This window comes from Spodoptera frugiperda, chromosome 11, assembly GCF_023101765.2.
Source record: "Spodoptera frugiperda isolate SF20-4 chromosome 11, AGI-APGP_CSIRO_Sfru_2.0, whole genome shotgun sequence".
Taxonomy (NCBI): domain Eukaryota; kingdom Metazoa; phylum Arthropoda; class Insecta; order Lepidoptera; family Noctuidae; genus Spodoptera; species Spodoptera frugiperda.
The window spans coordinates 404,155-421,949 of NC_064222.1; the positions used below are offsets into that span (position 1 = coordinate 404,155).

At 39.5% G+C, this 17,795-nt stretch overlaps 2 protein-coding genes and 1 long non-coding RNA gene across 3 annotated transcripts; 2 read left to right on the top strand and 1 right to left on the bottom strand.

Moving 5' to 3' along the window:
* Positions 1-605: 605 nt before the first annotated feature.
* On the top strand, positions 606-1,067 carry LOC126911217 (endoglucanase-like; the record flags this gene model as incomplete). Its single annotated transcript, XM_050696930.1, has 1 exon — positions 606-1,067. A coding segment is annotated over one exon (462 nt), but the record flags the coding sequence as incomplete, so codon positions are not given.
* Positions 1,068-1,073: 6 nt separating this feature from the next.
* On the bottom strand, positions 1,074-1,728 carry LOC126911218 (uncharacterized). The gene is made up of 3 exons (XR_007705738.1): positions 1,633-1,728; positions 1,201-1,224; positions 1,074-1,104 (listed from the first exon to the last, which is right to left on the bottom strand). It is a non-coding gene; the product is annotated as an uncharacterized LOC126911218 (long non-coding RNA).
* Positions 1,729-7,443: 5,715 nt separating this feature from the next.
* On the top strand, positions 7,444-13,633 carry LOC118274776 (mucin-5AC). Its single transcript, XM_035592474.2, has 7 exons — positions 7,444-7,607; positions 8,191-8,403; positions 8,524-8,614; positions 8,849-8,950; positions 9,042-9,257; positions 9,553-9,981; positions 10,997-13,633. Exons 1-7 carry the CDS (start codon positions 7,528-7,530, stop codon positions 12,470-12,472), a joined length of 2,607 nt encoding a protein of 868 aa, XP_035448367.2. The 5' UTR covers positions 7,444-7,527; the 3' UTR covers positions 12,473-13,633.
* Positions 13,634-17,795: the final 4,162 nt, after the last annotated feature.

The following is a 17,795-nucleotide window of genomic DNA, read 5'->3' on the forward strand; positions in this document are numbered from 1 at the left end:
GAGGCTCGCAGTGTCCCACGGTGAGTCGGGGAATAATGCTGCGAGGGTAGGTGCGTAGTGGCTGGCATCTGCGTTGACGGGAGGAAGACGTCCTCAGACCGTGTGCAGAGTGCTGTGCCTAGACGCTGATGAGGCCGTAGGGAAGAACCAGGCTGCATATCTTCGATGTAGCGTGTGGTGGTCCCTGATGAGGCCGAGGATGCTGGTTGGCTGCGACTTGATTACCGCTCAGCGGAGAAGTGATGGGTGAGGGAGATGGCGATGAGGATGACGGTGCTGATCTGCTCCGTGAAGGTTGGTTTCAATCACGTCGGGGGTCACCACTTTAGGGAACAGAGAGTAAAGTTTCCTAAGAAAAGGAGGATCCCCCGACCAGGCGAGGTGATCGTGCCTGGCGGGCTTTCTGCCCAACTGTTGTTCGTTGGGATTTTCTATCCGTGTTAATTCGCATGCAAACTTCATATGTGCGATGCAGGATATTTGTGACGTCATCCATTGATTTGCTCGTCGATAGTCTATGTGCGACTTCTGTCATCTGTCACTTGTCAATGTGTCGCCACACCACCACATACTTACCTACTGAAACCACTACAAACCCACCTACTGAAACCACCACATACTTACCTACTGAAACCACCACATACTCACCTACTGAAACCACTACAAACCCACCTACTGAAACCACCACAAACCCACCTACTGAAACCACCACATACTTACCTACTGAAACCACCACATACTTACCTACTGAAACCACCACATACTTACCTACTGAATCCACTACAAACCCACCTACTGAAACCACTACAAACCCACCTACTGAAACCACCACATACCCACCTACTGAAACCACCACATACTTACCTACTGAAACCACTACAAACCCACCTACTGAAACCACTACAAACCCAGCTACTGAAACCACCACAAACCCACCTACTGAATCCACCACATACTCACCTACTGAAACCACCACAAACCCACCTACTGAATCCACTACAAACCCACCTACTGAATCCACTACAAACCCACCTACTGAAACCACCACATACTTACCTACTGAAACCACTACAATCCCACCTACTGAATCCACTACAAACCCACCTACTGAAACCACCACATACTTACCTACTGAATCCACTACAAACCCACCTACTGAATCCACTACAAACCCAGCTACTGAATCCACTACAAACCCACCTACTGAATCCACTACAAACCCAGCTACTGAATCCACTACAAACCCAGCTACTGAATCCACTACAAACCCAGCTACTGAATCCACTACAAACCCACCTACTGAATCCACTACAAACCCACCTACTGAATCCACCACAAACCCACCTACTGAAACCACCACAAACCCACCTACTGAATCCACTACAAACCCACCTACTGAATCCACTACAAACCCACCTACTGAATCCACTACAAACCCACCTACTGAATCCACTACAAACCCAGCTACTGAAACCACCACAAACCCACCTACTGAAACCACCACATACTTACCTACTGAAACCACCACATACTTACCTACTGAAACCACCACATACTTACCTACTGAAACCACCACATACTTACCTACTGAAACCACTACAAACCCACCTACTGAAACCACCACATACTTACCTACTGAATCCACTACAAACCCAGCTACTGAATCCACTACAAACCCAGCTACTGAATCCACTACAAACCCAGCTACTGAATCCACTACAAACCCACCTACTGAATCCACTACAAACCCACCTACTGAAACCACCACAAACCCACCTACTGAAACCACCACATACTTACCTACTGAAACCACCACATACTTACCTACTGAAACCACCACATACTTACCTACTGAATCCACCACATACTTACCTACTGAATCCACCACATACTTACCTACTGAAACCACCACATACTTACCTACTGAAACCACCACATACTTACCTACTGAAACCACCACAAACCCACCTACTGAAACCACCACATACCTACCTACTGAATCCACTACAAACCCACCTACTGAATCCACTACAAACCCACCTACTGAAACCACTACAAACCCACCTACTGAAACCACTACATACTTACCTACTGAAACCACCACAAACCCACCTATTGAAACCACTACAAACCCAGCTACTGAAACCACTACAAACCCAGCTACTGAATCCACTACAAACCCAGCTACTGAATCCACTACAAACCCACCTACTGAATCCACTACAAACCCACCTACTGAATCCACTACAAACATTCCTACTGATTCTCCTTCCAATCCTCCTATTAATCCTCCTCCCAGCTGGTGGTGGTGGTGGTGATATATCTCTGAGGGAAGTGGAATACTCGCTACTCGACTTAAATACTAGAGTGCGAACTGGGCATATGGGATTGATATAAAAGTAGTCAACTAGCTAGAATATTGGTGTTATAATTGCCGCCTATTTTAGCCAAAGGTTCCAGAAAATAAATTATTGGTTTCTATGAACATTTTCCTTTACAAAGTCAACTTTCTACAAAACAATTATTTTTGTTCGTAATCCAACATTGTTTGCTTATTATCAGGAAGGAATGGTGTGATGTGTGATAATTATGTAAATGTATCTACCGAAAAAGATAGACAAGTACACTAATAAGTTTAACACTGAATCGCATATCAAAGTGAATCTCAAGTCGATGCAATCGATTAATTAAAATTAATAAGTATATCACGGACTAAAACTAAACAATCCTAATATTCATGACATACAATGTAAGCTAATTTTTTTTTGTAAATAACACAACTATCTCCATTAGTGATATCAAACAAAAGGCTTTGATTGGTCGAATAGAGTTTATTGAAACCGTTTAACATAAATATCATATTTATGGTATGACTTTTTTTAAAATATAGTCTAATTATATTATAATTGTTTCAAAGCAGCCATTAAAAACAATGCAATAGTTATTTGCTCATGTTCTATTCGTACCATTTGTGATACAAACAGATACTATGATTGTTTAAAATGGATTTTTTTTTTATAATGGCAAGGTATAGGTATTAAAATAAGTTTTTTCTTTGGAATCTTTAAGGCCAATTACGGTTCAGTGGTTGAAATGTTCATCCCATATGGTTAGATGACTATTTTATTCTCTTACACTATTTTACGTGCGTACATTTTTGTGATCTAGTCGTAGTGAAGAATACGAAATGATGTATTAAAATAATTATTATATGAATGAATGAAATATTATTAGGTATTAATGATTTGTGTTTCTTTACCTATAAATTATTTCCATAAAATTATCCATCCCCAATACCCGAATCCCCAATATTAAAAGGCACACCGCTCCCGTGACTCCTCTGGTGTTCCCAGTCTATCTGTAGTATATTATATCCGTAGTAGAAAACTATCAAACGGCGATTGATTATTATCATTAACTAGGTAATCTGTGTACTCATTTGCCGCCCTACAATCATAGTTTTGACACGTTTTGATAAGGTCGACCTGTTGCGAACTGTTTGTATAATTTAACAATCTTTATTGCACTTTAGGACTTTATTATGATGGTATCATTATTGAACTTAGCAAATATAATGTAGATTAGATTAGATATCTTGATATTATAATATTACTTTTATAATATGAAGTAAATCTAGATGCTCGTTCCAAAGTGTAACTTCGAATAGAGAAGAACGAGTAAGAAACTCTATTCGTTACCCTTAAAAAAATACATGATCATGTTTACAATTTCTCTGATACATTTTTCCACATACGGCTGCTTCTCACACGGTTTGAACATTAATCACCACGCTTGTTCAATGCGATATTACAAACTTATGATTAGAAATTATAAGACCAGGTTTTGGTTTCGTTTTGTCGCAGATATAAATTTTATCTCCGAAACTACTAGTCCAATTCGAAAAATTATTTTGGTTTAGGATAGTCCATTTATCGAGGAAGGCTATAAAACATCACGCTTTCAAGTTAAGTATTAGGCATCTGTTTCAGTAAAAAGTGCTATATTGTAACATATTAAAAAAAAGTTGTCATTGTTTTAAAAAAATATTTCCTTGGTTTAAAAAAAAAACAATCGCACCGAGGTTTTACCCATATAGTGCCTGTTCCCGTGAGGTTTTAGGGATAAAAACTTTTCTTTGTCCACTCTTGGGTCTTAACCATCTTTATACCGAACTTCTACTATTAAGTACCTATTAAGTACAATACATAATTGGTCAGACGGTATTCCTCAACGGTCAGTACTTTCAAAAACCTTACTTATCTTCACACAAATGACTTATATTAACGCAATATCTTAAGATACTCGTATATGCAGGCGATAGTATAGTAAATGAAGCGGTGTTTGAAAAATTCGTAAACTAGTATAACAGTCGCCGGGAGAACCCTTAGTCGAACGCTTGAGCTTGTTTTTAAATAACCTAACTTCGCGTGTTGTGTCGGCGGCGTCTGTTCTAGGTTCCGATTCTCGTGTAATCCTACTTGTCGGAATGAATTCCTTCTGTTATCTAGCCATCAGACAAGCAAGCAAGTTAATACCTGCATAAACCAGATAACATCCAGATATTGCTATCTAACTTTCGAATACCTATGTAATTTTTGAATTATAAAATTTTTACTTCACACTAGCTTTTATCCGCGACTTCGTCCGCGGGGGTTAATGACTTCTGGCAGATTTTGGGTTTTCGCATTTTTCATTTCAAAGGTATATTCTACGGCTGTAGTAAACTTCAACATGATCTGCGTTAGTTATGTGCATTTAACTTGGTATGCATGGTGCCTCTCTGGACCTTCTTCCCTAGTACTTGAGTAACTGGGTTCAGAGAGTTGAGCTGAACGGAGAGGTTTCTGCCGGTTCTGTTGTCAGGATGGGTGTGCCGCAGGGATCGATTCTCGGTCCATTTTTATTTCTTTTTTACATTGATTACTTACCCTGCCTTGTAATATAACCATGAGATAGAGTTGTTGGCTGATTATACTTCACTATTATTTAAAATCTAATGGCGACAATCAGTTGTTGATAATGTAAATAATGCTCTCTCAAAAATAGTAAACCGGTTTAGAGCAAATAACTATTATTATATGAAACTAAAACTAAAGATATTATATTTTCCCCACAAAATGTTAGAACGGTACACCAGTTCGCTAATCAAGGGCGACGAGTTGGGCCCTGTAGATACCACTGTCTTTTTGGGTGTAACATTAGATTCTACGCTCCAGTGGGGCCCACTTATAAATAAGTTATCGAAAAAGCTTAGTTCTGCACATTTAGATGCAGCGCGGTTAGTTTACTTATGTCCACATCGTCATGTCAAACGGTATTCTCCTGTGGGGGAATGCTGCTGACATTCAGTCAATCTTTGTTCTGCAGAAGACGGTTTTTCAGAAGGCACTCGCTCAGAATTATTAAAGAATTTAAAATAATGAATGAAAGAAAGAAAGATAAGGAATTTATTTGACAGAAGACACGCACACAAATACAAAGATTATACATATAACACTACACACACAATACTTACATAATATAAAATAATTAAAAGAGTAAATACGTAAATACAAGAACAAAGAAACAGCGGAATAGAAGAAAAGAGTAAAAAAATAAAATAAAAAAATCAATATGAATGACACGCGGACACGTCAAAAGGGCCTCCGTCTCAGCATTGTGTTGAGTGTATGCGCCCAGCGCTGGTTTTCTGATGGCGTCCTGCAGTTACTCACGGACGGCGGTACGCCGCTCAATAGGAAAAACAAATAAATATAAAATGCGTGTTTGTGTGTGTGTGTGTGTGTGTACAATTGCGGTCTAGGATAAATATATAATACTCCTCATTGCGTCGTTAGTCTCAATGCTAGTTAGGTATGGGAATGTGAAATGAAGCTTGGTTAAGTGGGACCTGGACAAGTCGGCAACGTCCACTACTGGAACTCATACTGAGGTCCCACCACATTGGTACTTAATTACCTCTATTTGTGGAAAAGACAATCCTCTTTATCTGAGATTCGTTCTTTTGATTTATCATCATAGTTCCCCTATAGCTGAGACAACAGATGAATCTTAAATACATAAACCTCAATAGAGGGATAACATCGTTTTGTTTGTTGACTTACTTATATATATTCTTATTTATTTATAATGTGCACATAACGCATTGTTTTTTATTTAAGAATCACACCTCTTTATCTGAAATAACCTACATTCTCACCTATATTAATGGAACCTTCTGTAAATGAGACCAATATATGTATATATATTATACTTGGTTATCTGCGACACTGGGTTAGTGGAATAATAATATAAGTGATACCGATTTGGTTTCACTGTGTTTGGTGTAGTAGTTTATTTTTTATCTCATATCCAATATTGTTGGTGCAAGCACCGTGGGACTATTTGCTCTGCCATTTTCTGCCTGATTACCCACACTGACACTTTGAGTACTTGTGCGACCCACCCAAATATTCTTTCGGTAAGTATTCGTTGGATCAGTCAGCGGCATCCGTTAATGGAGCTGATTGTAAACCGACACATGCGTGCTGCCATCAGCACGGGTCCGCTTAAACTGTTGTGGCTCTTTCCTCAAAAGACCACTACACAACAATTTTTTTTCTAATATTGTCTGGGCTTTTAAAGAGACAACGATCCCTGAGTTTGTTTCGGTATTTTTTCTCAGAATAGTCCGATAGGATATGCCAACCTCATACATATTTTTGAGGTTCCCATGAGGTTTATTATAAAAATAATTCTATGTCCTCTCCCGGTCTCAAACATCTTTATACCGAATCTCACTCAAATAGGTACAGTCGTTTAGAAGATAGAGAGCCCCGGTATTTTATACGTTGACCCGTGGGATTTCAGAGATAAAACTATCAACTCAAGCTGTCGTTGTACCGAATTTCCCTGAAATACTTTCGGTGGTAGAGATAGTCTCGGGATTTTGACGTTTTCTTCCAGTTCACGTAGGATTACCGGGATAAACACAATTTTATGGCCTTTTTCGTGTTTTGGCCATATTTATACATGATGTTATTAAAATTGGTTCAGTGATTTGATAAAAAGTGGTTTAGTAAAAAGTTTAAATTTACTCTCCTTTTCTCCCCCTTAGACGGAGAATGTCCAAAAACTGTCTCGTAACGCTACCTTACACGGCCCCAATGTCAAGTTTCAGCTATCTATGCTATGCTAGCTATGTTTGTTTGCATGCTGCTCGTTTTATTACATGATCCAAGTCTTCGAAGATAGTATATAAAATTGCTAGTTAATGTGATTAATTTTGTGTCATTTATCACTTTATCTAAATTGAGTAGACGTTATATATAATTGCTAGACAGTATATATAATATCAAGATTTATTACTTTGGCTGTAACATGTACATATAGATAGAAGATAGATAACACGAATTTCTCCATGTTGTCATTAATCCTTTAATTGGTAAGAATTCATATCAAGGCGATTATAAAATCATTATACGATAAATTTAAATAAAAATGATAAAATCAGTGAATGATGGAGTGGCCAGTTGTGAGTGACCCACCATGGAGACCGGACACTTGCTCGTGGTGTGTGCGGCCGTGCTGGGCGCGGTGCAGGCGGGGCAGCACGACATCTACTCGGGGTCAGTACACACATTGGTCTACCTTCATCTGACAAATTTCTTCAATAGTGGAGTGGTAGCGTTCGAGGAATTACACAACATTTTCCAGTCTAATATACTTTAGTGCCTCAAGATGAAAGTCTTTAATCAGTGTGTGTTACTAGTGATGGTCTATTGAATCAAGACGTGGTCTCTTACTGTGAGCCTTATAAGGGAGCTCTAGGTCGCTCAGCGCGCTATGAAAAGGGCTATGCTTGGAGTTTCTTTGCAAAATCGCATAAAAACTGAGAAGATCTGTAGCCATACAAAATTCGCCGATAAAGTTCAGTAGATTAGCAAGTTGAAATGGGCATGAGGTATGGGGTTGTCAACCCCAATATTTTGTTATGCAAAATAAAATTATGACATAAAAAATCTGCTATAAAAGGTAGACCCATACAACACTACACCTTTTGTTTCACACATTAAATGTTGGGAATTTTTCAGGATGTCTTTGCAAACCACTCTCTGTATGAGTATTCCTTCGGCGGCCCTTCCCGGTCTCACCAATATATACCATCATTTACTCTTATTTATGCTTTTCGTTGTTCATCTCCATCCACAGGCATTCTGTGTACGGAGTACATGTGCGGAGTAAAGCACACCAGATGCTCCTTCATGATCTGGAGCCAATCCTGGACCTGGACGTGTGGCAGCACGGCATCGTCTCGGAGAGAGAAGCTTTCATCAGAGTGGCTCCTGAGAACAAGGAACTTTTCCTGAACGCTTTGGAAGAAGAGGGAATAGAACACTACGTCCACCTGGAAGATGTTGCTCAGTAAGTGTGATCTGGTTCTTGGCTGATTTTTGAAGAAATGGATTGGAGCACAATGCAGTAGATATACAATTTGTTTGATGAAAATTCCTTTCTAAGCATCCGTTACTTATTTAACCACAGGGACTTAGAAGAGCGCGACAATGAGCTGAAGTCGTGGAGGGCTTCGAAACAAAATAGAATGGCCTTCGAGGACTACCCCCGACATGAAGAAGTGAGTACTTTCAAAGACCTTATCGTAGGAAACTGTCTACAAACAATGTTTTACAACTGTCAGATATAAATTACAACACAAACCCCCTAAAACACACGCGTTATCTTCATTTAATCTAACAAAGTATTAACGAGCCTAAATACATATAATATGTGTATTGTAAAAGTGCAAATTGCTCAAATTTAAAATTTCTGAAATTTGTTATTGAGCAACATAATATATTTCGTTTCACAGGTTAATGCGTACATGGACAGGATTGCTCTCCAGCACCCCGACCTGGCCACCGTTGTCACAGCTGGTAAGAGCTTTGAAGGACGCGACATCAAGTACATTAAGGTTTGTGTTCATTTTACGGTTTACTGCTATGAGTACCTCAATAGTGTAACTTTTGAATTCTTTGTAAATAATATTAAATTTCACCAACCAGATTTCAACAAGCAACTTTGAAGACAGTAGCAAACCTATCTACATGCTGACTGCGATGATCCACGCGCGCGAGTGGGTCACCACTCCAACCCTCCTGTACTCCATGCATCGGCTGGTGGAGAACTTGAGGAGTCAGGACCAAGACCTGCGGGAGGATATCGACTGGATCATCATGCCGCTACTCAACCCTGATGGCTACGAGTACTCACATACGACCGTGAGTCTTACTGTTACGACCATCGTTTGAGCTCAAACCAACTCGAGAGATTGACATAATTATTAATATCGACACTGATAAATGTTGTAAAAATGTTCTTAATTTTTCCTTGAATTTTAGTCCACCCATTTCACCAGTTGGATACTCAGTGCTTAGCCATTTCTTAAATGAGGCAGGGTGGTAAACAAACTGATGGATCACCTGATGTTAAGCCATCGGCGCTGGCCATAGACACTGGATTTGGGGATTGGAGCCGTCCCAAAATGTATTAAATCTAAATCTATCCATTTTATAGGAACGTCTTTGGCGAAAGACAAGGTCATACAGACCTGAATTCAACGACACATGCTGGGGTGTGGACGGCAACAGGAATTACGATTCCGTAAACTTCGGTGTGATTGGGGCTAGCAGTGATCCCTGTAATGTTACCTACCCTGGACCTGAACCCTTCTCTGAAGTGGAGACTGCTTACGTCCGAGACGTTTTGCTGGAACATGTGGACAGGATCCAATTATTCATGGATGTTCACAGTTTCGGCAATTATATAACATATGGCTATGGCGACGGTACGTTGCCACCGAATGTGGTAGAGCTGCACCTGATGTCTTCAGTGATGGGGTCAGCTATAGACGTGCACAAACTGCCCGAGGCTAATTTCTATAGAGTGGGCAACAGTGGCATCTTGATGTACCCCACCGCTGGCTGCGCTCAGGACTACGCTCAGGTAGGCATTGAAACTGGTTTTAAAACTATTTAAATAGGAATGGTGTTCTTTAAATAGTAAGTAAATGAAAGTTGGACACAGAACAACAAAGTAAATTAGTAATTTGTTTCGGGTGAATCTCCACTCTTTTCTCATTCACTTAACTCTCAATAATCTCGCCACCGAACCTTTAACTTAAGCAGAGGCCAGCATTATTTCTTACGGCTGCTTGTGGTAATCGTTTTACAGTTTTTAATCTAAATCTTATCAAGCGGATTAATGTACTCCTACTAATCATTTTCGTTTATCTGCAGAACTGTCTAGATTAACTATCTCGTATCTCTCTACATTTGGTGCAACAATAACTTTATTGCACTTTTTTTAATAAACAAGATTAACGATAAATGTTGAAATGTGCGGAAAGACTATTTACATGAGCCTTGCCATATTAACATATTTTACTATTAATAAATTTCTTACAGTAGTTATAGTGTCATCTTAATCAGCCGCAAGATATCCACGTCCACTGTGTCTCTTTCATTCGCTTCCAGAATGACCGTTTAGATCGCTTGCTATAATTCTTTAACTACGGTACATACAACTGCTTCTACCAGTGGCTTTGTTCGTCACAGAGTAGCATCTGTACTGCCTTCCTGTTATTCCACATTATATTCTGCCTCTTAAATTCTATTTCTTTATATGTTGTACCAAACGTTTAAACCAGTTCATTTTTTTCTCGTGTTTCCTTCGTAAAACTTTCAATCAAAAATATTAAAAATAAAATCACAAAAATGGTGATCGTCAAACCTCTACAAGCGTTAGACACCGGCGACAGACGTAGACTATTGAAATAGTATGACAAACTTTAGAAAAACCGAAAGCAGCCCAGTTACGGTTTTTACCGGGAATCGAAATCGAAACTTTTGACCGGCAGTCGCACCTCAACCAATGAGAGAAAATGTTTTAGTACCTAATTCGCCGGTATACAATTATACCAATTTGGTTAACTGTTGGCATGGGTATTTTTATGTTGCAGTCTATTGGCGTTCCCTTCTCGTTGACACTGGAGCTACCAAGTTACGGGCAACGCTTCGAGGTCTCTCCGCAGTACATCAACCACATAAACGAGGAGACGTGGCAAGGCATCGCGGCCAGCGCCCGCGTCGCTCGCACGTTCTATAAGGCAAGGACGAGCGCTCCTACTACCGATCGTCCTACAGACCCTTCTACTGATTCCTCTACAAATGAACCTACCGACTCCTCTACATATGACCCTACCGAATCCTCTACATACGATCCGACCGACTCCTCTACATATGACCCTACCGAATCCTCTACATACGATCCGACCGACTCCTCTACATATGAACCTACCGAATCCTCTACATACGATCCGACCGATTCCTCTACATATGAACCTACCGAATCCTCTACATACGATCCGACCGATTCCTCTACATATGACCCTACCGAATCCTCTACATACGATCCGACCGACTCCTCTACATATGAACCTACCGAATCCTCTACATACGAACCGACCGATTCCTCTACATATGAACCTACCGAATCCTCTACATACGATCCGACCGATTCCTCTACATATGAACCTACTGAATCCTCTACATACGAACCGACCGATTCCTCTACATATGAACCTACCGACTCCTCTACATATGAACCTACCGAATCCTCTACATATGAACCTACCGAATCCTCTACATACGATCCGACCGATTCCTCTACATATGAACCTACCGACTCCTCTACATATGAACCTACCGAATCCTCTACATATGAACCTACCGAATCCTCTACATACGAACCGACCGATTCCTCTACATATGAACCTACCGACTCCTCTACATATGAACCTACCGAATCCTCTACATACGAACCGACCGATTCCTCTACATATGAACCTACTGATTCCTCTACATATGAACCTACCGACTCCTCTACATATGAACCTACCGAATCCTCTACATACGATCCGACCGATTCCTCTACATATGAATCTACCGACTCCTCTACATATGAACCTACCGAATCCTCTACATACGAACCGACCGATTCCTCTACATATGAACCTATCGACCCCTCAACAAACGAACCTATCGACCCCTCTACAAACGAACCTATCGACCCCTCTACAAACGAACCTATCGACCCCTCTACAAACGAACCTATCGACCCCTCTACAAACGAACCTATCGACCCCTCTACAAACGAACCTATCGACCCCTCTACAAACGAACCTATCGACCCCTCTACAAACGAACCTATCGACCCCTCTACAAACGAACCTATCGACCCCTCTACAAACGAACCTATCGACCCCTCTACAAACGAACCTATCGACCCCTCTACAAACGAACCTATCGACCCCTCTACAAACGAACCTATCGACCCCTCTTCAAACGAACCTACCGACCCCTCTACAAACGCACCTACTGATTCTCCTTCCAATCCTCCTATTAATCCTTCTCCCAGCTGGTGGTGGTGGTGGTGATATATCTCTGAGGGAAGTGGAATACTCGCTACTCGACTTAAATACTAGAGTGCGAACTGGGCATATGGGATTGATATGAAAGTAGTCAACTAGCTAGAATATTGGTGTTATAATTGCCGCCTATTTTAGTCAAAGGTTCCAGAAAATAAATTATTGGTTTCTATGAACATTTTCCTTTACAAAGTCGACTTTCTACAAAACAATTATTTTGTACGTAATCCAACATTGTTCGCTTATTATCAGGAAGGAATGGTGTGATGTGTGATAATTATGTAAATGTATCTATCGATAAAGATAGACAAGTACACTAATAAGGTTATCACTGAATCGCATATCAGAAGTGAATCTCAAGTCGATGCAATCGATGAATTAATATTAATTAATTATATCACGGAATAAAACTGGCCGTCTTTACTCCGGACGGCATCAATTTCATTTACAAATGGTATTTATGATTTTAAAAGTAGTTCTTTAAACGGTTAATCTAGTTTCTCCCGTTTGTGTGTCTGGTCTAGTAATTGGGATTATACCCCCTTCTCTGACGTCAGTTCGATCTGATATTTTGGCATACATTAATATTCATGACATATAATGTAAGCTATTTTTTTTCAAAACTCCCTCCATTATTGATATCAAACAAAAGGGTTTGATTGGTCGAATAGAGTTCATTAAAACCGTTTAACATAAATATCACATTTATGGAATGACTTTTTTTAAATATAGTCTAATTATTATAATTGTTTCAAAGCAGCCATTAAAAATAATGCAATAGTTATTTGCTCATGTTCTATTCGTACAATTTGTGATACATTGGTGCAGTGGGTTTTTTTTTATATAAGAATAGAATTTAATCACTACAGATAAAATTGATTATATAAGGAAATTGTGATTAATTAAAAATGGAGATTTTTATAATGACAAGGTATAGGTATCAAAAATAATAGTTTTTTTCTTTGGAATCTTTAGGCCAAATACGGTTCAGTGGTTGAAATGTCCATCCCATAAGGCTAGATGACTATTTTATGATGTACAAGTATCTTTCTCGTGTATGTATAACAAATATTTATTCTCTTACACTATTTTAAACATTTTTGTGATTTAGTCGTAGTGAAGAATACGAAGTGATGTATTAAAATAATAATAATATGAATGATGATATTATTTTCTTTATTATTTCTGTTTCTTTACCTATAAATTATTCCCATAAATTCATTCATTTGCCGTCCTACAATCATATTTTTGACACGTTTTGATAGGGCCTGTTGCGAACTATTTAACACAATTTTACAACTTTATTGCAGGCACTTCATTATAATTGTATCATTATTGAACTTGGCAAATATAATGTAGATTAGATATCCACAATAATATAATACTAGCGACCCGCCCGAGCTTCGCATGAGTGCAATGATGATATATTATGCTTGTATTATACATATAAAGCATCCTCATTAAGCATCACTCTATCTATTTAAAAAACCGCATCAAAATCCGTTGCGTGGTTTTAAAGATTTAAACATACAAAGGGGCAGAGAAAGTGACTTTGTTTTATATACTATGTAGTGATTGTAGTACCTGGCTGTATCTGGCTTCTGGCTAGTTTGGTGATGCAATTTATTACATTTCAGATATATTATGGCCATTTCTCTTGATGACGATGACGATCATTCTATAGTTACGTATGATTGTAACCGACTTTCATCATTTCTTTATCATTCAGAATAATACAAATGAATGGATTTAGTACCAAGATTACGATATGGTAATTATTTATACATTGTTCCAAAGCCTGCACCGAAATTATGTTATCGAACATAGATATTGGTGATTATAATAAAATTACTTGATAAACTGTACACATGTAAGATCCGTATCTATAGGTAGACGATTGGGAAGCATTTATGGTATTGCACAACGTCACACCAACATTACAGCCTATATAAAGTCAAAGTCAAATAATTTATTCCAATCACCCCATAAATAGGTACATTTGAAATGTCAACAAGTAAAGAAGTAAATAATATTCTGTCAGGCGCTCGTTCCAAAGTGTAGCTTCGAATGGAAAAGAACGAGTAAGAAACTCCATTCGTTATTATTTTAAAAAATACATAATAATATTATGTTTACAATTTCTGTGATACATTTTTCACTGTTGACTATAGGCTGCTCCTCACACGGTTTGAGCATTAATCACTACGCTTGCTCAATGCGGGTTGGTGATTACAAACTTATAATAAGAAATTATAAGCTCAGGTTTTGTTTTCCTTGTCCGGTTGTCTGTGGTGTCTAATCGACGACCGCACCAACCTCCAGAACTACTGGTAAAATTTTAAAAGTCAAAAGGAGCCAAGCAGAGTGGGTAATACCGCGCGGAGGTAGCTAGTCCTAAATAATCTTAGAAAGTATATACATAGGATAAGTTTAGTATATAAGATCATGTAGATTAAGCAATAAAGGAGTCACTAGTTGAGCCCGACTTTGACTCAATACCCTTCCTCCACCTCTCACTGTGGCCAAGACACCTTTAGCCATCCACCGATCTGTCTTGTGAGTCTGTGCGACAGGCAGTGAGAACATGTCAAACTCGGAAAAAGTCATATTGGTACTGGCTGTTGGTAGGTTTCGAACCCATACCCTCATGCATTGGAACCTCCAGGCCACCACGACATAGGTAAATAATTTTAATACAATTATTTTGATAACAGGGCTATTTAAAATCCATTAGATAAGTACTTATTGTATTATCACAAAAAATAAAATTAATCCGGAAATAAGTAAAGATTATTTTATTACCGGATTTATATAGAGTTGATGTTTATTATAAAGTAGCGTCCATACTCTAGGCATAACATGAAACGCAAAATTACTGCTTCTAGTGGAAATCGACCCTGGAACTTGCAGCAGAACAACCTATCGGCCTATAAATGCGTTAGAACCTCAGGTCAATAATAATTATTGATTGTACTTGCTCTACCTGAACCTAAGGGAGGCAGATAAAGGAAGGTGATGTCATGTCCCAGCGTGAAAGTTCATTGTTAGAGAAACTACATGTTTCAGCTGAGATCAATTAATTAAAACAAAGGGAAATAACAAAATAATCGCTGCACAGATAACAGCAAGGTGAGCGCGTGCGCAACCAGGCAACCTGTTTTATGAATGACGTATGAATGCGACGTTGCCATTCTGCTAACTTGCGCAGTTTTTCCCCGTATGTCACAGTAATGTCACTGTCATTGCTCTCCACTCGGGTTCCAAGAAAAGTAGTACGCACCTGTCTTATCATTAAAGCTACATATCTTGAAAGAAAGAGATAAAAAATCGGATTCAAAAACACCACGGTTATCTAGAAAATGCAAAGCATATTGTACGGGACGGACATATTGATTCTCCGTCTCGTTTCCTCTGGTAAGGTTGTGTATTTGCGTCTCGCTCTAATGCTAGGGAACGTGACAAATGTATCGTTGTCGCTCGCGTTCCATTGGTTGACACACCTGTGTGAATGCCACAGTTCGATAGTTCGGAGTGAGTGGACAGTCGCGTGCGCAACGAATGTTTACATTTTTTCTTTAGTTTTTGTTGTTTTGACAAGTAATTTGTGCATAATGTTCACGTCATACGAGGTGTTTGCTACATTTGGGATATCAGCTGTGAGTGTGCTCGATTGGTTCATTATTTCTTTGTATAAGGTTATTGGTTAGGAAGTTATCGGTAGTGAATAGTAATGAGGTTCGATTTGATGACTCGCCCGTGTTGTCTTGTCAATGTAATAAAAATATCACAAAATTATAACATTTTAGCACTAAATAGACTGTTCTTTCACAAAGAGCAGTTAAATATTAAGTTTACCAAAATAAGGATTCGTATTTTGTTCTCTTCGAGGAAGTTTCTTGAGACGGTTATTGAAAAACAAAGCCTTGGAAGTGTAATTACTTGTACTCTGCTCACTGCTTTACTCATTATTATTCTGAGGATATTTTTAAGTTTATCTAAAAGTAATTAGTTATATTGGAGGTTTACCTGGGTATCAGGTATTTGAGTTTAACATAGAATACCTATTGAGAGACCACCTAGCTAGGTCATCATCTAAGGTTGGCTGAATATACATATTTAGATTTCAAGTATCAATTATGTATTATAAGCACGTAGCTCTTGGTTTAAGTTATTCTGTGTTGTCAAGTGTTCCTATATTATAATTAAAATGTGTTGCATTGTATTGTAATACCACATGGCCCTGATATCAGCTCTTGTTCGAGTTATCTGTGTGTCTGTGTATGTGCTAACAATTAGCAATTGTATCTGATTACACGACTTACTGATTACTCCACAAAAACAATTGAATCAACCGTTTGGTTTGCATTGTCTCGAACAACGCAATAGTTTTATGCAACTAACTAAGTATTACACACATATTATTATATGTTTCAGTAACGTATCTTGTAATTATAATGATAAATACTTCATTTCTTAGATCTAAAGGTGTGTCCAAACACGGCGCGGCAAAGTGCGCGGCAGCTACGCGCGGCATTCGCGAGACACAAATTTGCCGCGCGACTAGTTTAAACCTTCGGCGCGGCAGTGCTACGCGGCATGTCCGAGACACGCCGCGCTCTTTATTTCGTATTCACACTACAATGAAAGCGGCCGCGTGTAATGTCGCTTTTTTTTTGAGGGGTGAAAATCATCCAATGACTTCTCCCGCCTTGGGTGACTCGGGAGGGAGTGTCAGACTCATACTGACTACTGGCATCAGCCCTACTGAGCCCCATCTGTGGTGGTCTGGCTCTTTGAGGCGCGCGCGAAACGCGACGCGCCGTACGTACGGGTCTGGTTCTGGTCGGGCGGCGAGCTACCCTTGCTCGCCGTCCGCAGACCCGCAGCGTAATGTAATTTCGCGATGCTTATTATTCGCAAGTTACGTAGAAGAAGGAATAAAAGAAAGGCAGTGTTGGATGCGACCACTCTTTCAACAAAGGACAAAGAATCTAGAAGGGATCTATTACGAAATCAACTACCACATGCAAATCACAAATCGTCGCAGCTTGCTTCTTGTGGCCCGCACCGGCGACTAAACGTCGACACAAAAAGCCGCCACACGCCACTGTGCGCGTAAACCTCTTTAAGTCAACGATAACGCAAGCACGTAGTCTGTGGTTCATATAGGTAGATAAATATGGATATAGAAATATTTATATCAGAGATACAATCCCGACCGCAAGTGTTGACCGTTTCTTGCCTCTTGTCGCGGCGCTTGTGGCTGTCGCGTGTGGCCCGTGTGCGGCGACACTAACACCGTTCGCGGCGAACGTCGTGCGCGGCAGGTAGC